This window comes from Phalacrocorax carbo, chromosome 17, assembly GCF_963921805.1.
Source record: "Phalacrocorax carbo chromosome 17, bPhaCar2.1, whole genome shotgun sequence".
NCBI lineage: Eukaryota > Metazoa > Chordata > Aves > Suliformes > Phalacrocoracidae > Phalacrocorax > Phalacrocorax carbo.
In genome coordinates this window covers 13573422-13596534 of record NC_087529.1, presented here as the reverse complement: position 1 = coordinate 13596534, position 23113 = coordinate 13573422, and the positions used below count along the sequence as shown (strand labels likewise).

Genomic DNA, 23113 nt, shown 5'->3' with positions numbered 1-23113 from the left:
TCTGTGCAGCACCACATCACTAACACTGATGACTCTCTTTCTAGAGGAACAGTAAAGGGAAGGAGAATTTTGAAGCTGCAGCCCAGGACAGGCACCTGGGAGGTGAGGCACATCGGCTTGTGCCCAAGGAGGTGCAATTGACTGACGTGTTTGTTGTTTGTCCCTTGTTGAGAGAGAACTGAGATGGGTTCAACGATGGATTTCCTCGATGCGTTCAGTGTTTTGCTTAGCAAACAGAACATTTGCCGTCATCCCAAGGGTAAAAGTAATTGTATGTGCCTCCTGATCCCTAATGGCAAAGACAAGTTTGCAGTAACACAGAATTAGACCCCAAGTTGTTGCTGGTTACCTCCAGCAGCCTCTGTGAGGGGCTGTGCATGGAGGATGGCTCCTAGCACCCTTCCAGCAACTGTGCCCCTTGCTCAGCTCTGCTGTTCCTCCTTTGAGCAGAAAACCGTCCCACTGACAATGTCACCTCTCACAGACCAAAGGGCAAGAAAGGTGGATGAGTGCAGGATGGGAGATGGAGAGAGGGCACAGCCCCTGAGCCAGGCTGGAAAGAGGACGGAGGGCCCTGGAGAGGACAAAGGCCGACATGGGGATGCGAGGGAGGATGGGGACTGAGGGGAAGCAAGACAGCAGCTGAGGGCTGGAAGTGGAGAGCAGGGCAACAGATGGGGCTGCTGGTAGGGACAGGGGTTGGCAGTGAGGGCAAGAAAGGAAGGTTCCCATCACGCACTCTCCACTTTAATGCTAAAGGTGCTAGCCATGACTCCAACTGGGAAGAGGTAGCTGATGGTCAGGCTCCATTACAGGGGGCTCAGTCACAGAATCACAGACTGGCGGGAGTTGGAAGGGCCCTCTGGAGCCCACCCTGTCCCACCCCCTGCTTGAGCAGGCACCCCCAGAGCAGGGGCACAGGGCCGCGTCCAGGCGGGGGGTGAATGTCTCCAGGGAAGGGACCCCACAGCCTCTCTGGGCAGCCCGTGCCCCTGCTCTGGCACCCGCACAGGGAAGGGGTTTGTCCTCATCTTCAGGTGGAACTTCCCGTGTTCCAGCTTGTGCCCGTGGCCCCTTGGCCTGGCGTTGGGCACCACTGAAAAGAGCCTGGCCCCATCCCCCTGACACCCACCCTTCAGATATTTATAGGCATCGATGAGATCCCCCCTCAGCCTTCTCTTCTCCAGGCTGAACAGACCCAGGTCTCTCAGCCTTTCCTCACAAGGGAGATGCTCCAGCCCCTGATCCCCTTGGCAGCTCTGCGCTGGCCTTGCTCCAGCAGTTCCCTACCCTTCTTAAACTGGGGGGCCCAGAACTGGACGCAGCCCCCCAGATGTGGCCTCACTGGGGCAGAGCAGAGGGGGAGGAGAACCCCCCTCACCCTGCTGCCCACGCTCCTTTCCATGCCCCCCAGGTACCGCTGGCCCCCTTGGCCCCAAGGGCCCGGTGCTGGCTCAGGGTCACCTCGCTGCCCCCCAGCACCCCCAGGGCCTTCCCAGCAGAGCCGCTCCCCAGCAGGTCCCCCCCAGCCCGTGCTGGTGCGGGGGGTTGTTCCTCCCCAGGGGCAGGACCTGGCACTGGCTCCTGTTGAATTCCCTGAGCTGGGCCCAGCTCTCCAGCCTGGCCAGGGCTCGCTGGATGCCAGCACAGCCTCTGGTGCATCAGCCGCCCCTCCCAGTTTGGTGTCATCAGCAAACGTGCTGAGGTTACGCTCTGTCCCATCATCCAGGTCATTGATGAATACGTTGGGCAGGACTGGCCCCAGCACAGACCCCTGGGGGACACCACTAGTGACAGGCCTCCAGCCAGGCTCTGCCCCACTGATCGCGCCCCTGAGTTCTGTTGCTGAGCCAGTTCTGTGTCCTCTCATCCAGCCCACAGTTCCTTAGCTTGCCTGTGAGGGTGCTATGGGAGACAGTGTCAAATGCCTTACTTGTACAGAAGCTTTCACTTGGCTCTGATTAAAAGTCCTCAAACTTGGAGGAGCTGAAGCCACACATACCTCCCATCTCCAGGTCATCCATCTGTGGTGATACCTCCCATTGCTGAGGTTTACACCATTAACACACACCCAGGAACACTTGTCTGCTGAGCACAGGCTCCTCATTGCTGATGGCTCACCACCCCAGTTTTGGTGTCTCACAGAATAGTCCCTGCAGGCCATCAGTCACTGTAAAGATAGCCCTCTCCCTCCCAACAGAACCAAACACAGAACCTGTGACTTGGGTTTCCTTTCAAGTCTCAAACTGCTCTTCAGGAAATATTCAGTGCCATCTAGGGATGGTGTGCACACATTGTCTAAATGCAGGACTGCCACCTCCTGGGCACCTGGGAAACTTGGTGTGCTCCATCCCGGTGTACTCTATCCGGAGTAACTCAGAGGCCATGTGGCTGAGAAGCCACTGCGATGACAGGTAATTCCCATGAAGGCAAACCGAACCTTTGGGTACTTCAAAAGCAGCTTCAGTAGGAGATCCAGGGTCAATTAACAGCTCTGTGGCCAGCGTGTGTTTAACCTGCGCAATAAGCAGAGCACGATTCCCACCTCTGAGTAATGCAGTTTGGCTCTAATGCAAAAATTAGCAGGCTATTTTGTACTGGAAGTCCCTGGAGAGCCAGCTGGGCCTGAACAGACACCCTTCACCATCCCACGGTACCTTTGGTGCAGTTTCTTGCACAAGCTGTCTCAGTCTAAGACACAAATGGGGGAAACCAGACCTTCACCAGACAGTCCTTCACCAATTCCAGGGAGTCGCTGTACCTCTGAGCCATGGAAGAACATGCACACGGCTGAATGCTGGACACAGGGAAGACAGGTGGCACACCCTCCTATCCCTCTCTGTGGGTCCTGCCTCCTTCGGCCCCCTGCCCTGCCCCTGGCTCCCCTGGGGCTACCCCCTGCCTCGTGCCTGCTGGCCCCTGCCCACACATTGTCATGCCCCACAGCCAGACCCCTCGTGCGGCCCCACAGTGTCTGAGCCCGCAGCAGGGCTGTGCTGGCTCACCTCTGCCTTTTGGCCAAACACCTCCTCCCCAAACTACACTGCTCCCTGGGTCTGTACAGGCCCCCCAAAATCCCAACCCCCTTCTCTTTGCATTGCACTCCAGCTTTCCCTCTTCTCCTCACCCTCCCCTGCAGCCCAGAGAGGCAGGCATGGCAGGAATTTCAGCCCAAGCAGTTTAAGGTCTGACAAAATTACATGTAATCAAGTCAAGGTTTATGGGAAGCACCACGCAATCCTTTTTTCACTGTCTGTGTGCTGCCTGTGGTTTGAAAATGACTCCTACAACACTTTACAGAAGTAATGGGCATCCTCAAACGCCATTCTTAAACTCACCACTAGATTTATGGCATTAGATATCCATTCTGGTAGTAGCAGTAAATAAGAGCAAGTGTGACCATAAGAAAGCTTTAGATACCTCAGCAATAACTTTATGGTCCATATATGTGTGCAGAAATTAGGGACAGATGCTGTCATGGTTTAACCCCAGCCAGCAACTAAGCCCCACAGAGCCGCTCGCTCACCCCCCCATGGTGGGATGGAGGAGAGAATCAGAAGAGTAAAAGTGAAAAAACTCATGAGTTGGGATAAAAACAGCTTAATAATTGAAATAAAGCAAAATACTAGTATTAGTAGTAATAATTAATAATAATAATAATAATAATGATAATAATATACAAAGCAAGTGATGCACGATACAATTGCTCACCACCCACTGACTGATGCCCACCCAGTCCCTGAGCAGTGATCACTGTCCCCAGCCAACTCCCCCCAGCCTATATACTGAGCATGATGACACACGGTATGGAATATCCCTTTGGGCAGTTGGGGTCAGCTGTCCTGGCTGCGCCCCCTCCCAGATCCTTGTGCACCCAGCAGAGCACGGGAAGCTGAAAGGTCCTTGACTAGTGTAAGCGCTACTTAGCAACAACAACAAACTTCAGTGTGTTATCAGCATTATTGTCACACTAAATCCAAAACACAGCACTGTGCCAGCTACTAGGAGGAAAATTAACTTTATGTCAGCCAAATCCAGGACAGACACTTACTTGGAACAGAAAAACCATGGAGGCATTAGTACTTCCAGAGAATCATTTAGGACAGCCAGGTGCTCCCCACCATCCCTGTTTGCCTGGCATGGTAGGATGCCAGTGGGAAGCCAGGCACCCTGGCAGGCCCTGCCCCTGCCCTCACACCAGGCAGGATGGGTAGGGGCAGTTCTGGCAGTACCATGGCAGGATACAGGAACTGGCTGAGAAACGAGAGTCAAGGAAGGGCATTTGCTGTGATAAAGCCAAGCAGAGGATGCACCATGGGAGCAGACGAGGAGGTTCCAATTGCATGGACAAACTTGGAAGTGACCGGGCTGAGACTAAGCTAAGCACAGCAAGACACCGATGTGCCTTTTCATGTAGGAAGAACGAGCCCAAATTTAGTCCAAACATAGAAGCCAAGTTAAAGATACCGGTGTAGCAATGCAGTGGACAGAGAGAGAGACTGTGTCCAGCAGCCCTACACAGGCTGTCAGAGAAGCCCTTTAAATACCCACTCTGTGACTGCATTCTACCTATTAAGTGATCCTGTGAAGTAATTTCTTGCTGCACAACAGGGCACTTGCACAGGAAAATAACAGGCGATGAGCCTTGTCCTCCTCAGCACCCATAGCCAAGTGAGGGCTGGCAGTCATCCAAACACACGAGCTCTCTCCAGCACCTTGGAAGAAGCATCCAGGGTGCAGCTGACTTCTGTCATCAGGAAAATATCCCCTCCTGTCTCTAAGCACACTGCTGGATCCATACGTTGGATCATGGGAAGAGGGAGGGATGTATTTGTAGCTGCCTCCACTGGTATGCGTTCTTATGCTGTTAATTCACTTTAACCTTATCTTACAGTATTACCACTATCTCCTGCCTGTTAAACAATCATTTAAAATGCTGTGGAAAATACAGGTGACTTCTGTATGCCAACAGACACCGTGTTCCGTGCATTAACTGATGTGTTATAGGGATACTCAAAGCACAAATCTGTTTCCAAGATTACAAACACCTCAAACACCCTGTGAAGATAAATGGTTTTATTACTCCACCAGCAGAAATAACGTGATCCTTCTTCTACTAAGGCAATCTGTCAAATACATGACAATAATCCGGTAATTACACCTACAATCTGGTAAACGTTAAGTGCAAGATCCAGATACTCTCATGTCTGCTACAGAAATGAATGACACCATTGGCTCTGTCCCTCAGGAGCAGAACTGGTTCCAGTTTGTACGTCCACTCCTGCCGAACCCCCAGGGCACACAGCACCCGGTGCAAGTAGGTAACACAGGTGTACCAGTGCCTGGCAGACAGCAAACGGAAAAGCCCAGTGAGCAGAGGGACGGGGGCTGGAAGGGTGGCGTAGGCAAGAAGTGGGCTTCAGAGTGGCTCGTAGCTCCCAGGGTTGGAGACAGGACAGGAACCTGAGCTTTGCCTTGGGAAGGCTCTTATGAGCTGTTCCAACTTGAAATAAATGATATTTCTTAATAAGCTTCAACCACATTTTGGGACAGTTTCAGGACTTAAACAATACATAATTTATATGTAAAAGGGATCATTGATGGCCAAAAGTGACTGGAAAAGCCAAGAAAATACCAAAATCAGCTGAGTCCTGCTCCTGTTTCTCAACAGAGGTATTTTCCACGGAGACATGAAGACTTGTCAAACACAAAAATGGCATATTTATATTTAAGTACAGATAAAGTTTTTCATGTTATACATATTTGTAGGAACACAAAATTGACATCTCCTGGTATCTTGTGTCATGGTTTTAGCTGGGATAGAGTTAACTTTCTTCACTCTAGGTGGCCTCGTGCTGTGCTTTGAACTTAGCATGAAAAAAATGTTGAGATAACACACCGATGGTTTGGTTGTTGCTGGGCAGCGCTTGTGCTAGTCAAGGGCTTCTCCAGCTCCCCAGGCTCTGCCGGGGGCACGAGCAGCCGGGAGGGGAGGGGGCACAGCCAGAGAGGGGATTCACACTGGCCAAAGGGACATTCCATATCATGTAACGTCATGCCCAGTAGGTTACTGGTAGGGGCTGGTGGGGGGGGAGGGAGGCAGCAATCGCGGCTGGGGGACGGGCAGCGTCAGTTGGCAGGTGGTGAGCGGTTGTGTCGTTCGTGTTTCTGTGGTTTTTTTCCCTTTTTTTTCCTTCCTTTTCCATTTTATTACATTAACATTATTGTCGTTATTATCAAAATCATTATTATAATTATTATTTTATTGTAATTATTAAACTGTGCTTATCTCAACCAACAAGTTCGTTTGCTCTTCCGATTCTCTCCCCCGTCGCACAGGGGTGGGGGCAGTGAGCGAGCGGCTGCGGGGTGTTTAGTTGCCGACTGGGGCTGAACCACGACACTTGGGTTACCGCTGAGGCCGGGGGACACAGCACGAGAAAAGAAATGGGGAAAATTCAATGAGGGAGTACCCCCAGCAGTTTAAAACAGAAATATATCTGATTAATCACCTTCTGCATTACACCCAGGGAAGTTAGCAGTGAGTTACATGCACTCTAGGGTTCTTTCATACCATTAAAATGCTGGGAAAAGGTCTCTCTGTTCCTGAGAACCAGGCTATAAGTGAGCAGCACTGAAGAGATCTCCATCAAGCCAAAATGGGTTTTCATTCATTCAGTCCAAAGGGAGACTGCAAACTTTAATTAACTCAAGCTCAGAGACCTGCAGATTAATGGTGCTGGCTGCAAAACTGCAGAGCGTCAGCACTACAAGCCAGCCCTGCCATGCTCAAGACTGGCAGGGAGAAAGAAGAGCTGCGTAAGAAATTCACCTGCCTTCCTGGTGATGTACCAGTGCCAGGGGAGCTCCTCACCGCATCTGCAAAAAAACGCCAAAGCTCAGAAGAACCAGCAGCCCAAGGTGCCCGGTACATGACAGATGCTGGCCATTTCCAGGGCGCTCCTTGCACAGAGCTGCAACGTGGGGTTTGGGAATAGGAAGTGAAATGCAGTGAGCGCTGGGGGCTGTGAGGCATCTCTCTGGGAAGTGGGAGTACGAATGGCACAAAACCTGCCTTTTTCCACAGGCACAGTCAAACTTTAGCTACGCCAGCTTGTAGCAAAGCACAATTTCTGCCATGCAACAATCAGCACCACCCAGCAGCAGAAAACCAGCAACACAGAGATGTCACTCAGGGACGATACCAGAACAAGCCTGCTCTGCGTCCACAGGAATGGAGAACCAGAATGCAAGTCACTGACAGCCCTGGATACATTTCTGTGCATCAAGCACCGCCACCTCTGCCCACAGGCTTGCAGGTGACATAGCTGAGCTGGTGTAGTTATCTCTGACCAAGGGAGGAGAACCCACATCACCCAGTAGGTGCCAGTTTCTCCAATGAGGCACATGGACGCTTAGCACACAAAAGCATGGGCGTTTTCAGGATATACCTTCACTATGGGCTTTGTGACCCTCGGATAACAAATCTCATGGGTGCAGAACATCTAATGCTCAACTGCCTTAACTCAGTTTGGATTTGCCAAGGATTTGGCAACTCAGCTTGGATCAAGGATTTGCATTGTCGCAAATTCCAGATTCCCTTCCCTGTGATCCCCTGGGAGCTGGTCTGCTGGAACTGATGGTGGCCCACTTGCTGCCAGAGGACACATATTGGATGGATCTTCCTTCCCTTCTTGTCAGCTGTTAAACTGGTAGGAATAGTTTCTTGGCTATCACAGGTTTTCCATGTGCTGGGAAGCCTGCGACATCATTTATAGAACCTCATAAATAGCAATGGGTCTCCCAAGCCCCCATGACTCACTTTGACATGCTGCCTTGGAGGGACAGGATTTGGGTGACAGGGTCCTTCTCCTTCCTTGAAGTGGCTGCCTGGATCCCATCATTACAAGGTTAGAGTGGGGTGATTGGCAAAGATCCTCCAGCTCTTCGGGGCTCCGTTTGAGTAACGCTGCCTGCACGTTTGACTGTTGCTCTGTAGCAGTACCGCAGCATGAGCAGCAGCACTGCACCAAAGATTTTGGGGCTAAGAAGGCAAGGGGGAAGGGTGCGGCAGCAGAGCCTGCTGGTACCCGGGGACCTAGAACCTGTAGGGTATGAACTTGCAGCTGCACCAGCTCCCATATCCCTGGGTTGATCCGGCAGGATTTCCCCTGAGCACCAGGCTCCTGGCTCTGGTATCCAAAAGGTTTTCTGCCACTGGAGCTGTTATTAGAAGCAGCGGTGGGATTTCTGAGGTTGTGGACAGGTAAGAGGCTCCCAGTTCTCCCTGCTGTGATAACAAGAATGAGTCTTTGTCCTAAGAGTCAGAGGTACCAAACACCATCCCAGAGGACAGCTTGAGCTTTGTGTACTCAGAAGGTGCTTTGGCAAGGCATGTGGAAGGACTTCAACTGGGAAAGGAAAATTCTTGATTACTAAGAATCATTTTACTAAGAAAAATTTTGAAAGAAATGAACATTTCAGTAAGTAACTCAGATATGGAAAAAGAACAACAGCAAGCTGTGCTCATGCCTTGGCTTCAGGGATGCAAAGAGGTTGAGGAAGGCCACTTTGCAGAGCGCAGCAAAAATACAGGAGAGCTGTCAGTGTGATTTCATATGGGAATAAAATGCTGTTTCTGTGCTTTTGGGAATGTGTGAGGAGCTAAAATACCTGCTAAGCATGCCCTGCGGGGTACACGCAGGAAATGGTGTATCTTCAGCTAAGGAAGCAGGGAACTGGCACTGTGGGGATCAGAAGTACAACTGTTGTACAGTGACAGTAACCAGGGTCACTCTTTGCAATGCAGCAAGAGAGCTGGGTGCACTCTTGCACCGAAAGGGCTGCAAAAAACATGCCACAGGCTCTTAGAGATATGATACCATCCACCAACACAAGGGATTTGTAGCTTCCCTGAGGGGATATCTGTCCTTGAACCCTGCACAGATGCCATGCACCACTTCAGGCACATTGCACAGAGGTGTACAAGGAAGCATTGGCTTTGAAAACAGGGGGACATTTAGCTTGATGGACTTATGCACGTTGCAATTGCTGTCAGAAAGGAAACAGCACCAGAATAAGCTTTACCGCTTGCACTGAGGGGCTGAGCACAGATGCACACACACCTAGGAGATGCGTTTGTGAGTCAGCAGGGCACAGCCCTTCAGCACACCGCATTTCCTCCACTGCTTGAAAGCGTGTGTTGCAGGGCACAGTGTCATTTCTTCAGCACAGAGGAAGGAAATCGGCCTCCAGAAGGTGCTCTGGAAGCCTGCAGTGGCGTTAGTTGAGGCTCCAGGCTGACCCAGGGTGCAGAAGTCTATGGAAGGAAACGTTTGGAGTAGGTATGTGTATTTATCAGATATTTTCTGCCAGCAGGAACATGAAGTGTTGAGATAAACTGCTGAAAAACTGGCTGAGATGGAAACCAGCTTTCAATTAGAAACTAGGCTTTGCAGGCTGAGAGCAGCAGTCACCACCACTCACACCCCCAGGGACTTGCAGGGTGACTACCAAACAGGACAACCAGAACCAAAGTCAGCTTTGGAGCGGCAGCTGTGCAGCAATACCTTCCCAGATCTGTTCAGGCCAGCCGCCTCCCCAGTCTGCACGCTGCTGGAGCAAGACCACCTTTGGAGCTCTGGTTCAGTGTTAGATAACCCAAATACATAAGGAGGCTGACATCTGCAAACCAGCGTTTGTGCAAACTGCACCCCGCCGGCAGCAGGGACGCACAGGCGATGGACGTGCTCTGTGTACACCAGATGTAGGACTTTCTCTGCTGCCGAGTGATCAACCCCTTCACACCAGAAGAGAGAAGATCTGCTGACAGCTGAGCGATGTGTTTGCCCTCTGTCACATCTCCTCACTCTTCCTGAGGAAAGAGCTCATGTTCCTAGTAATCTGCTTGAAAATGCAGACTTCAGAAGCAAAAATCATGCAACAGGACATTTCCTCCTCCTGTTACTTCCAGCCAAGAACTCCCTGCTTAGAAGTTCCTTCAGTACACAAGTTTGTGCTCTGTATGGCTTTTCTTCTGAAGGGAATTTCCCCAATTGTCCTGCACCTGACCCTTCTCTGTGCTTGCAGCCTCTCCCAGCCTTGTACACGGCTTGGTAAATTACCAGAATTAAGTCATTCTCTAAAACCAACTCCTTGTGAACCTTTCTCCAGCCCAATTCTCCCTCCAATAAATTGTTATCTTCTATTTAGTGACGCCCTGACCTACCTCATCATTTGTATGCACCACACTGAAAGTCAGGGAACTTTTCAAAACTACCAGATTAACTTTCAATGAAATAGCATCACACTTCACTACACCTTTCATGGATTTGCCACATGCTTAGGAGAAGGGGGCTCGGCTAGTCAGGTGGCCAAACACCAAACCAGTGAGACCGAGACTTTCTGACTTTGTTGCTCAGCGGCGGTGGGGAGGTTCCATACTTCAGGGCCCAGCAGAGCTCCAGCTGCTCATGAGTTCCCAGGGAGCAGGTACATCTCCATGCACATTCACTGAGGGCTGGCAGGGCGGAGGGGGGAACATTTGCTGTTATTACCGACTCTCTTTAGCCCCTACACGAAGCCTTTGGGATAAGGCAGTAACTCCTGTGCTGACATTCTACACAGTTAGCTTTTTTAGTGGAGATTCATGATGGGAGGATGCAACGTTTATACTCCAGGTCATACCAAGGCTGTACCTAACATTATGGGTAATGTGGGGAGTTGAATTTATCCCACACAGCTCTAACAAGTTTGCCAAGGCTGCTGCTTTTCATCCTGAAGCAGCCACAGCAGGCCTATACAAAGCAGACCTACTCCTCAGTGCCATGAGACAAGAGCGATCCAGGATTGCTCAAATATCACTTAATACACTAGATTATAAATGGAATCTGTTTTGCACATCACTGACGAAGGGGTTAGAGGGAGCACTGCTGCGCTTGTATTTTTCACCATGACTGCTTCTGGCAGGCAGCGCTGGAGCTGCGGCCTCTCCGATCCCTAGTACGCACGGGTAACACAAGCTGCCACATCCACCGTCTATTAAAAAAACAGAAAACCATAAAAAGCCCAAACCCACAACTCTCAGCTTCTTGCCTTGCCTCCTCCCCCTGGCGCAGCACCCCCGGGGTGCCCGGGCCTCCCACCCCGCTGCACCCACCGCCACAGAGGCCGCAGGCACGGCCTCCGCGCGCCGCGCGGTGCCACCGCCCACCCCACACCGGCGCCTCGGGGCGCGGGAGCCTCCTCCGGCCCGGCCCGGCCCGGCCCGGCCCCGCGGGGCCGCGGCCCGGGGACCGCTTGGGCGAGCCCCTGCCGCCGCCCTACAACGCTGCCGGCACAAACAGCCCGGCCCAGCAGCACGGCCCGCCCGCCTCCCCCGCCCCAGGGCCCGGCCCGGCGGAGCCGCCGCTTCGCTCCCCCCACCCACTCGCGGAGCGGAACCACCCAGCCCAGCGGGGCGAGGCTACCGCTGAGGGGACGCTCCCCTGGGACCCGCACCCGAGAACACCCGCGCCTCACCACAGCCGCCAGACCCCCACAATGCCCTGCGCGCCACTGCCCCTTTAAGAGGTGGCGGGCGGCACGAGCCTACCGCGGAGGACAAAGCCCGGCGCGCGGCCCCGCCGCGGTACCCGGATGGGCGGGGGGGCGGCGGCGCGCTCCGATTGGTCGCCGCGGGGAGGGGGGCGGGCGGATAACGGGGACACAAAATGGAGTCGCGCTCTCTACCACTTACATAACGCGACCTCTCACCTCGCCCGCGGTGCAAGCGAACTTGCTGCGCCGGCGGGTGGGGCGAGGCGGCGCGATTGGCGGGCTGCCCAGCCAATCAAAGGCAGGCAGTGCGGGCGGCCCGCCAGTAGGCTGCCGGGTCCGCGGCGGCGGGGGCGGGTCCCGCGGACCAGCAGGCAAGTTCGGTTGCGCGCGGCGAGGCTCGGCCCGCCGCCCGCCCGGGAGGGGGAGGGGAATCTCCCGCCATTTTTCAATCCTCCCGCCCGGGTCCCGCCGCTGCCGGGGTCGTCGCGCGGATCCGCCGGCTGCGGCCGGGACCCCACCTCGCCCCACCATGGCGCCGCTGCTGGGCCGCAAGCCTTTCCCGCTGGCTAAGCCGCTGCCGCCGGGGGAGCCGGGGGAGCGGTTCGTCATCCCTCACACGCAGGAGGCCTTCCGCACCCGCGAGTATCCGCTTGGCCCGGCGCGGCGGGGGAAAAGGGAGCGGGGGGGCTTCAGCGGCGCCGCCGCTGCTGCCACCCGCTGCGGAGGCCGCCCCCGGGCCTCCCGGGCCTCGCCGCTGCTGCTGGGCGCGGAGCCGGTCTCGGCGGCGACCCCGACACTGCCGGGGGGCGGCCCGGCGCGGCGCGGGGGGGCGAGCGGGCGGCGGGGCAGGACAAAGCGGGAGGGGGTGCCCGGGCCTTGGGAGGAGTCCTGGCCGTGGGGGCAGTGGGGCCGTGAGGGGGGCCCGGGCCGCGCTGCCGCCGGGCTCGGCCGCGGTGCCGGGGGTGGCTGTTCCCGGCCGAGGTCCTGACCCGGTCCAAGGGCGGTTCCGGGTGGGGGGAGCCGGGACGCGGCTCCGCGGGGCTGAAGCGCCGAGAGATGGTGCGGCCGTGGAAGGGGACTAACGGGTGAAGGCTGATGGGAGCCGGCGCCGCCTGCGCCGCCAGCGGATACCGGTGCATGGGGGCTGATCAATGCAGTTGGCGCAGAAGTGGGTCTCGAAGGGGGCTGGGGTGCAAACTCGGGGTGTGCGTTCTGGTGGGCAAGGGCTGGTACTGGAACTAGAGACTTCTGCAAGGGGGAGAGTAAAATAGCGACAGAAGCAGCTTGCCTGTGGAGAACCCAGGTTTTCAGTCTGACCGTGAGTATCTTCTGGGCCGCTTCTGCATGCAAAAGACTTATTTATTTATTTATTGTGTGCTTCCGTGAGAGGCAGCATGTGACAGTCTTCGAGCGGCAGGGAGTGGAGGCAGGCACGGCAGATAACTGTCACAGACGGTGTGCGGTCTCGGAGGCAGCGTTACTGCTCAGGTCCTGTGTATGGCTGGAGGGGCAGGGCTTCTGCACTGTGACCTGCAAACTGCTGCTTCAGGAGGCTTGTTTGCTCTTTGTGTTACAAGGATCAAAATCTGAGCAATTGAGGTTTGAAGGAAAGCTGGAAGAGAGGTGGAAATGTGGGAATATAGGATAATATGTTGGCGGTGATCTTGGCGGTGCAGAAGACAAAGGAACTCCAGAACTTCTACAGACCCCTGTATTGGAGAGTGTCCTGTTACTTCAGTATGAAGAACAGCCAGTGAAAGCCTCAGGAAGGATTAGGTAGCTTTTGAAGGGGAAATGCGTGTCTGAGTGCAGATAGGCATTGCGAATGCATTTAGCCCGATAAAATGAGGTTGGGTAGAGTGTTAGATACTTGCTTTTTAAGAGTATTTTAATTTAAAAGCATTCAATCCATGACTCAAAAGCCTGCTGTTGTGGTGCATGCAAACTGAAAGTAGCTCAGTCATCCATCTGACCAGGCAGAGACCTGTTCTCTCGCTTCCCATATGAATAACTGTCAGTGATCAGAAAGACAGAAATTAATCCTAACTACTGCTTTTGTAAAAGAAGATGTGGCTTTAACATTTTCTACCTTGTAGGAAGAGCACAGAGGAGTTAGGGGGCACCTTCTGAGAGCACCAGTGTGTTGGTATCGCTCTTTTGGATCTATGAGTAGATGGAAGACATGTTTCTGCAGACACTTGGATGGTATTAAGGAAAAAAAGGGACAGTTTCTCATCTTCATAGGGGATGGCATTAGCTGCAGGGTCAGAAGCAAAGAGGAAACCAAGAAAAGCACTGAGGTTCTAAAGGGGTGCTCTTCTCTTGGAGAAAGTACTGCTTGGGATGCCATGGGAGGTGGACAGCCTAGCATGTTCTAGAAAGTTCATCTTTGGCAGATAGACGTCATGAAGCTAAAAAGAGAAACTAAGTAATGTTGGGTTTCTATCTTGCTTTGTTGACTGTGTGTAATATAAGCTAGGCAAAAAGTGGAACAGAAAATTGCAAATAAGTCAGTAAATTGAAGGGAGATGTTACCTAAGGAAAACTTGGAGGGGGCTTTTTTGGTCACTTCTATTTATCGTAGATAGCACAGAGCAGTGGCCTCTGTGGATGGGAACGGCCTGCAGAGGGGGTATGTCGAGAGCTACCTGAGTCTTCACCCAGAGCAGTGCTCAGTCTTGTTTATGCTGAGGCCTGGCAGAATATGGTCTCCTGAACTTTTCTTTTTCCAGCTTGAAAAACTATTGATCAACTCTTCCCCTAAAGGGTGTACGGGTTCTTATACTGCACAGGTACAACTGAGGTGTTTGAAAGACACAAAAAGTTCTTAAGACCTTTTTGGTTTTTTTAGGACTGTTGGTTGGGTTGAAGAAAAAATGGAGACTGGGGTATTGTATATGAGAAGTCTGACTGTGGACACGTGTTAAGGTGTCTAGAAGCAGTGGACAGACAGATAGGCTGGTCATCAATGCTCAGGTGTTTATTTGGGTCTGGTATTTCTTTGTAGCTTTATATGCCTGCCTTTGACTGCCAAATCCCCCCAAAACCTTCTAAGAGAAACCATGATGTGTAGAGCTTGCTGTGTCCTGGCGAAGCCTTGGACTTGGGTGTCTGACTCAGGGTGAGCCTTGCTAATTGTGTGTTTGGGAGGTGGATTGCTGGGTAGTCAGAGAGAAAGTTGTCCTTTTGGGAGCTCTGTGGGAGCTGCTCTGAGATATGTGAGGTGTCAGGCAAATGCTGCGCGTGTGGTGCGTTCTTTTCTGGTTTAGGTCACCTGTGGACCTGGTCTGTTTTACGTGCCCTAAGCATTTGATGTGTACCAAACACTGAATTTGTTCCCTGGTGAGCAGGTCATCTCTTCCGTTAGCGTGAGGCTGCTGCAGCGTGTGTTCCGCTGTGCCGGCTGCGGTTTGGAAAACCACGCTGCCAGCTCAAGAGAGATGCTCTGGTCAGAGAGCTAACCAGCCTGCACCAGCAAGAAGGGACTATTCCAGCCAAAGGTTTCCTTCAGCCATCCGTGTACGGTTTTGGGGAGGCTGTGTTGTTTTCCTCCCCAGATAAAAGCTTGCTGCCTGTCTTTAGTTAGTGTTTTTGTGTGGTGAGCAGCACAGAGAACATGAGGAATCAGGCCACGTTTGGCATGCAAGTTAAAGGCTTGCATTTCACGTCTTCAGGTGTGATATCAGCTCGTTAAACTGGCTGAAAGATGGCAGCACCAAAGCATGGTCACGTCACGCTCTGCAGTTCTAGGAAAGCTTTGCCACCCACTCAGGGAGCAGCATCTTAGAAATGTACTGACCTTCCTGGTTAGTTTGCTTTCTTGGTTAACACAAGTTGAAACAATTAAGAGACTCTAAAGCTATTTTGGAGTCAATAGTCATTTCTCGGAGAGCATTGATAACCCAGGAAGAAGTAAACTGTATCCATTTCATAGTAATCCTGTGCAGTGATTAGCTTGTTTACGTTTAAACATTTTTATTTAAAAGGGTCCCTTGTTTTTAATGTAACTTTGTTTTCTGCCTTTTGACATTAAGTCCTCTCCAGTGTGATGTGAACAGATGTGATGTATTAACTGGTACGCAGTGGGTAGTCAGCCATTTAATTTAGCAAGTGTGTTATTCATGGCTTTTCAGGGAATGTTCACAAGTAGCTGGTGTCCAGGATTTTTTATTATTGTGCTGGGAATTTGTGGCAATGGCAGGTCCAGCCGTGTAGAGAGATGGGTTGGTTATGGCGTGCCAGTGAGCCCTTGCTTGTAGTCCTGAATCAGACCTGATGAACAGTCTGAAATTTCTGGGGTTTGTTTCTAATCTGGGTGGAAAGGACAACTAACATATGTGTAGTGGAAATTTTGAGCTATAGTAAACTTTGCAAAAACATCCTGGGTTTTGGCTTTGTGTTGGCCCCAGTATTTCAAAGCAGAACCTGTCTCCGGAGCTTACAGGAGAGCACAGAGGTAAGGTGGGCACGAGTCTCGAGCGCTTGTTAAGGACTGTGCCTGGGGGTCAGTGTTAGATGAGCTGACCAGCTGTGAGTGGAACTATATTGCACTTGAGAGGCAGAGCTGAGCTGGGTAGGAAAATTGCTATACCTGCTGCTTTTAAATTTGGTGTTGATCTGAAAAACATGGGTCCTGATATGGTGTGATTAAGCTTGTTCGCATATATGTGTACAAGGAGGGGAAAATTCTCATGGATCTTCCTGTCAATGTGGGAAATGGTGTTAGGAAAAAACACGTATTTCAATTATTTTTCAACTGGAGATCAGCATTTATTTGCTCTCCTTGCTGGAAGGAAAGGAATCTCCTCGCAGGTCTAAAGAGAATAAAGTTGATAAATGTGGGAAGGAGGTAAATAATAATTTTATTTCCCAGCCATATATCAAATATTTGTTTATAGTTAGACTACTGAAGGTTTATTAAGATGATGTCCTGAACCCTTAAGACATGTGTCCTCCCTTTAGTATTCACGCGATGGCAGCTGCGAGTCCTTCGTATCTCGGTGGTGTCCACGGATGCGCAGAAGGAAAGTAGGGGAGAGCGAAGCGGTTGCTGGATGAAGCTGAAGACCACTGTTTCTTGTATGTTTAGGCTCTTGTCTACTGCGAGGGTTGAAATTGCTTTTAACTCTTCTTTTTGTGGGAAAGGCATAGGAAGGAATAGTATTAAGGTTATTATTGAAGTGGTTAATTGCTGTAAATTCAAGGACTCCTCATTTCTTGTTTGAAGACTCCTAGTTTCTTGTTTGATTTTTTTTCCCTTTGTTTTTCTAATAGCTCAATATTACTACAAAATATTACCACAAAAATTTGTTAAAGTCACGCTTCTGGTCTGGTTGGTGGTGCTGTGCAGATGAGTTCCTCTGTAAGCTGTGGCTACCCCTTGCCACTGACCCACTGCAGTGATGGCGCTTCCTGACCCTGCCCTGTAGCACCTCATTTGTTTCTATGAAAACTTAAACATCTTTGAAACCTTAGGGGAGGGTAAGAAGTGCCCAGAGGGCTCAAAACATAGTGGGGTAATGACTTGTCAGCTCACTGTTCATCTGCTGAGGAGTAGGAGACTCCACAAGCAGAGCAAGCTGGGGAGCCACAGGATTTCTCCTTGGTTTTAAGACCTGCTCCAGGCAGAGGGAATACTGGCAGCAGTGGCAGCCTCCTCTGGAGGTGTCTCTGTTCCTGGCCTATATTCTTGCATAGCACCAGTTGCTGTGGCTGTAAGATACCTGTATATCAGTGTCCACAGTCCAGCTTCTGTACCTTGTTGTGCTTTACGTGGGGCTGTGAAGAAATGACCAAGAAAAATGGCTTTGTTCGAGCTGGAATCTGGCTTCCTAACAGGAGCCTTAAACAAATAAGAACAAAAAGATAGGTGAGTTGCACTAAAATTTTCTTGAAAGACAAAGTATATGCAGGATGCAATGAGTGATTTGCTGTGGCTGGTAGCCCTGCCTTCCCAGGAGCGTGGAGCAATCTGCTTGTTCCCACAGAGACTCTCATAATTAGCACTTGTGCTGCAGCAGGCTGAGCCACTGGAGTTGTTAAAGGTATGCTTTGTACTCAGTGCATGCTTTTCTGCTGGAGAGCACACTGAAGGAGAAGGGACAGATGCTTTTCTTGCTTCTCTTATAATTTCTCCTCTTAAATTACCGTCAGTAAGCATATGGCCACTTAAGCAGGCTGCCATGGGGTAAATTGGTATGGATTTACACTGTGCTAGCTTTTCTGATCATTGTGCCTGTACATGTTCTACCTGTGGATAGTAGGAAGTACCTTGTATCTGTTTACACTGACAGTTAATTACTGCTTAGGTGGAATGGGTAGAGCATAGCCACAGATGCTTAGAACAGTGGAGCTAATGCTGTAATTCATAATGCAGTCTGCACCGTGGTGACTTGCCTGTGTGCCTGTTAATCCTAACGGCCAGAATAACTTAACCTTGAGGCTGGATGTGGTACGTGAAGCAGGTGATGTAGGCGGTGTGAAAGATCCTCATGTTGTGCTAACGCAGGAGGCTGCTCTTGTTGGAAACTGAAGGAAAGGTGGCCTTTCTAGTGATTTCTGTTTCAAAGCTTTTGGTTTTTTTCCTCAGAAGGTTGGGGGTATGGGGTAGACTTGTAATTTGCATCTAGACTATGTAACACCACCCTGAGGCGTTAGTTCCCCAACAGATATTGTTGGGCATTTAGCAACAGTCCATGCTATGTCTCCTGAATGTGCCTGTGATACTGTTTGTGCTGTTTTCCAATGAATCAGACTGGAAAAGCTGAAAAGCAACTTAGCAGTGCCATGAAATGTTCAGCTGTATGTATTCTCCTTGTGCAGTTAAGCTGAACCGACGGTGGCGTGGCACCTTCTGTATGCTAGTGCCGAACGGGATGGGCATTTCAGCTGCAGAAAGCTCCAGTGCGTCCTGTTCTGAAAACCTATTGGATTTAACACGGCATCTCCATGGTAGACACAGGTCAAACTGTACTGTAGTGATCTTCAGCCTTTGTGCACCCCAATAGTAAGGGTTTAATCGAATTTGATTGTCTTGTACTACTGTGATTATGCTCTCCACTGCATAAATCCTATTTTCCTGAGCTGCCGCTTCTACAGAGAGTACGAAGCGCGTTTAGAGAGGTACAGCGAGCGAATATGGACGTGCAAAAGCACAGGAAGCAGCCAGCTGACACACAAAGAAGCTTGGGAGGAGGAGCAGGAAGTTGCTGAGCTGTAAGTACCAGTGAAGAAATTGGTATGTTTCTGTGTTTAGGCATTGGGAGAGAAGAGTGGACTTGGGAATGATACGCGATTGCTAGTTTATGAGGTGAGGTCAATAGCTTTTTACTGGCTATAAGTAGATCTGGGGATTCTGGAGTTGAAAGCAAATTAAGTCCAAATTTGATGCCATCACTAGTGCAGTTGAGTAATGTACTTTAGTGCTCTATCTTGGTATTACTTGAACCAAAATAGTTCAACATATGCTACTTGGCATATTTTAAAGCCCCTTGAGGAATTTTCAGATGGGGAGGTAGAAATCTTGAAGGAGCTAAAGTAAAAAAACAGTTAAAAAAGGCTGTTGGAAGTGGTTCGCATCAGCCAGGTCCACAGCTGTAATTGTTTTTTTCCAGATCTGCATTGGAATTAGTTGTTGTACTAAATTAAAAAAAAAATTATTTTTGAGTGAGATTTTGGGGATCTGCTCTACTTGAAACAATAAGGAACAAAGGGAAACCAGCAAGAGCCATTATTCCGTTCATAGCACCAGTGTTCCTCTGGGCTGCCATGTCCCTGACCTCCCCTCTAGCACCCAGCCCAGGCCCTGAATCCTTGGTTGAGATCCAGCATGACCCTTGCCATACAGATGAATTTTCTGTAAAGGTGCAAGTCCTTGGCTCAAACAACATCTGTAACTTTATGATTACCAAATTGTAAGAATATTGCCAAACAAATGGTGTATTTCTCAGTTCTGTGAACTGATAGCTTGGTCTTCTGTCTTTTTCTTGGATTTAAGCTGGGGGGATAGTCAGCAGTACTTCTCTAGGGTGAAATTTTCTGCTGCCTCTCATGAAAAACCCACATTTCTGATTCATTTGCAGAAGGGTTAGGAGCCTTAGCCTAAGGAGAAATTCCCCATCATTTAAGGTTTATTACATCCTTAAAGACAACAAATAAGAAACCTATTTGCTAATAGTCCTAATTTCTATAAGGGTTGAAGTATTACTGTTTTCAGTCTTTCCTGCCTAGTGCTCTTGTTTGAGAGGAGGCTGCAGAGTCAACTCCGTAAACTTATAATCCTGAGTCAAAAAACACTGGTCTAGTGTCACTTACTTTCAGTTAACGATGTTGGATTGGTTGGCCGCTTCTGAAAACGTTTCTTAATGTAAATGAAATATAAATGGAAGATTTCTCAATAACAAATTTAGCTATAGTCTCCCTAAATGTAGGGAAAAAAAGACTCTGTGAAATGAGATTTTGGTCCTTTCTCTTTGCAATGGGATTAAAAGCTTCCCAGGCAGTTTGCTGGCTGCTTTAATACCTGACATTAGTCTGAATAAAAAGAGTTCATTTAGGCAGTTTGCTAAAGGGATAAACGTGTTCATGGCAGTTGTAGAGCAGCAAATACAGCTGAGGATTGTCAGCAATGGATCCCTGAGCCTGGGAAGCTAAAAGGAAAAATGGAGTATCTTGTTCCTCCTTACAGTAACTTAAAATGGACTTTACTTTTTAGCCAGAAAACTTTATGCAATGTATTTCTTAGTACTCCTATCAGCTAACTGCCCTGATCTTTTAGAAGGGAAGTCAGTCAAGTAAATTTTTAACAGTCCTTTCTCCTCTTTGAAAAAGTTTGGAGATCGTGACATGGTGAAACACACAAAATATTTTTCTCTGGAAAGGTAATTTGCTTGTGTAGGCCTGCCTCTGTCTTCTTTACTGTGTTAGCAGTCTGGGAAGAAAGAAATGCTAAATGCTCATCAGCATTGTGTTATTGCTGGAAGCAAAAATTTTAAAGTAACAAGCCCCAGAATAATGACGTGGTCTTGGCATATATTTAACATCTAAAATAGAGGCAGTAATAATCAGCAAGCAAGGGTTCACCATCAGTGCTGCTCTTCCAGAATGGTGTTCCTTGTGGGAAGGACAAGTACAATTTGTATTTTCATGCCAATTAACCCTTTGGGGGGTGCTGAGGGAGTGCAGCAAAAAGCCCTTGGATGTTTGCATGCTAATGTGGCATCTGCCTCAAACATTGTCCTGGCTGTTAATGTTCCCGGAATTGCGAAATGGGAGACTACTTTGCATTTTGGCTTTATACCGTGAATAATGAAAACTTTTTACGTGCTTCCTCAGCTTGAAGGAGGAGTTCCCCATCTGGTATGAGAAATTGGTACTGGAAATAGTGCACCATAACACTGTATCTTTGGAAAAGTTGGTGGATGCAGCTTGGCTGGAGATCATGACCAAATTTGCGGTGGGAGAAGAGTGTGATTTTGAGGTAAAAATCTGTGTTCCATTTTATCCCATGCTTTCACACAGAGCTCATGTGGGATAGCTAAAGGCAGGAGATGGGAAGAATATGTTAGTCACACTGTCAGGAAGCTGGTGAGAATTTCTTTTCTATAGAATCCCAGTGACAGCACCTGCTCTTGAATGCAAAATGGTTCCGTAAGCAGAAGCATGTGCATGACCCATACTGATGGCAAGAGAAAAATGACTGATCTGTGTGCATGTGGGGAAATATATCTCTATTTGTTACACCGCTTAAATATGTGATGGTCTGTCTATATATTTAAATACATACAAAAATAATATTTTAGTTAAAAGAGGTTAAAAATTATAATCCGCCATGACCTTTTCACCTGATGTGTTCCCAGAAGGAGTAATAGTCTTAAACTAATATAGCTTGAAGTCAACTGCTTACAAATCTCTGGTATACTCTAATGATTAGAAGATTTCCTCCAAAACTAGGAATGATGAAGAAAACTCAAACTTGTTAAAAATAAGGGAAACTTGTTCTCTGTTAGCAATCTGTTTAGGACATATTCTCTCAACCAGGGCTGCTGAGAGAGCACGCTTGTACCTTGCACATATGCTGTTTCCTTAGGCTGAGAAAGCAGCAACATTAAACACTGGAAGAACTTGTGGGTTGGCAGTTCTCTCTTCCTTAGCAATTAGTACAGAACTTCCAGGTAGGAGCGGTAGAAAGAAATCCTGTAATTGTTTCATGAGAGGGATTGTGAGCTTCTCAAGGAGAATGTCAATGAAGGGTTTTGCCAAATTACGGTTCATAGGTGGTCTTAGCTGCTTTTTTTATTTTTTTCTTCCTTGTAGGGTTAAAGCTCATTACTTCACGTGTCTTGCTCAGGTTTTCATCAATATTTTCCCTGCAGGTTGGTAAGAAGAAAATGTTGCCTGTGAAAGTTGTGAAAATACATCCCCTGGAGAAAGTTGATGAAGAGGCCTCGGAAAAGAAGTCCGATGGAGCCTGTGACTCCCCGTCCAGTGACAAGGAGAACTCCAGCCAGGCAGCCCAGGACAACCAGAAGGAAGCTATCCTGAAAGAGGATGACAACAGGAGGGAAAGTATGAGTAAGTAGTAATCCAGCATGCCAGTAGGTAGCACCTGGAAGTGAGTGTTTGAATTTATGTATGTCTCGGGCCTGGGCTGTGAATGTTGTACATGATGTTTAAACAGTGCTGTGTAATGAAAATCCTGAAATTGTCATTGTTAGTGGTGCAGCTTTGGTGTCATCAGTGCTGTTGGCTTTCAACTGTTCTTGCCTGTTTTAAAGCAGAAAACGTGCTGTCATTCCAAGGTGTAATACTGAAAGCTATGCATGAAACATGAGCTTCAAGAGTAAAAAAAGTCTATTTAAAAAAACAGGGGGGGAGGGGGAACAGCAAAGGTTCATGCAGAATCATAAAGTTCTGCTGTGATGTTCATCCTCAGAACAAACATCTCTAGTTCTAAAGCCTGTTGTTCTGCAGAGACAAGCTCTAATTCTCTTTCATGTCCCCAGTTGACATAAAAGGGCTTTTTTGTATTTTGGTTTATCCCTCTTCCAATTTTAAAATGCTGAGACAAAATTAATGCAGAAAAATGCGTATTATTTTTTTCTTAAGCGTTCAAAATAAAGCATGCTTTGAAACATTGTTCCCCTCTTTCATATCTGTTCCTCCTTGCTGCAGAACTAAATAGTGGATGTCCAAGGCTTTTCTTGACTCTGAGAAGGTACTGTTGAAAGAGGGTGGGGTGGGGGGGGGAGAGAAAAAGTTAGTTCTCTGTCCTGTGTAACTTCTTAAAAATGGAATTATAAGGTTCTTTAAAAGAGATTTCAAAAAGTGTTTTAAAACAAAACCAACCCCACAGCATAGCTCTAATCTGGATAGCTTAATTTTAAAGGCACATAAATGTAATAAACTGTTTACATTTGTAAATAGCCACTTCAATATCTGGGAAAGGCGTATATAGCCTCCTCCGATATGGAGAAGAGGAAACTCAAAATAACAGCCCAGCAAGCTAATAGCAAAGTCGGGGCTGGAAAACTAGTTCTACCAAGCTCGGGTCCCAACCTTAATAATTGTTAACAGT

At 49.2% G+C, this 23113-nt stretch overlaps 1 protein-coding gene and 1 long non-coding RNA gene across 8 annotated transcripts in view; one reads left to right on the top strand and one right to left on the bottom strand.

The window, feature by feature from the left end:
* Positions 1-3813: 3813 nt before the first annotated feature.
* On the bottom strand, positions 3814-11587 carry LOC135316113 (uncharacterized). Of its 3 annotated transcripts, none has more exons than XR_010375563.1 (4): positions 11425-11587; positions 7823-11037; positions 6833-6879; positions 3814-6415 (listed from the first exon to the last, which is right to left on the bottom strand). It is a non-coding gene; the product is annotated as an uncharacterized LOC135316113 (long non-coding RNA). The 3 variants fall into 3 exon arrangements; XR_010375564.1 differs by having other exon boundaries at positions 3814-6879; positions 7823-8411; positions 9126-11037; XR_010375562.1 differs by having other exon boundaries at positions 3814-6879.
* Positions 11588-11905: 318 nt separating this feature from the next.
* BAZ1B (bromodomain adjacent to zinc finger domain 1B) overlaps positions 11906-23113 on the top strand; it is a 58921-nt gene continuing 47713 nt past the window's right edge. For 2 of the 5 annotated variants that reach the window (XM_064467996.1, XM_064467995.1), the window contains exons 1-4: positions 11909-12180; positions 18637-18753; positions 20872-21016; positions 21912-22110. In XM_064467996.1, coding sequence (XP_064324066.1) covers positions 12068-12180; positions 18637-18753; positions 20872-21016; positions 21912-22110 — 574 coding nt within the window. In that variant the 5' untranslated portion in view covers positions 11909-12067. Of the gene's footprint in view, positions 12181-18636; positions 18754-20871; positions 21017-21911; positions 22111-23113 lie in introns of all 5 variants that reach the window. The other 3 variants (XM_064467998.1, XM_064467994.1, XM_064467997.1) reach the window with 3 other exon arrangements.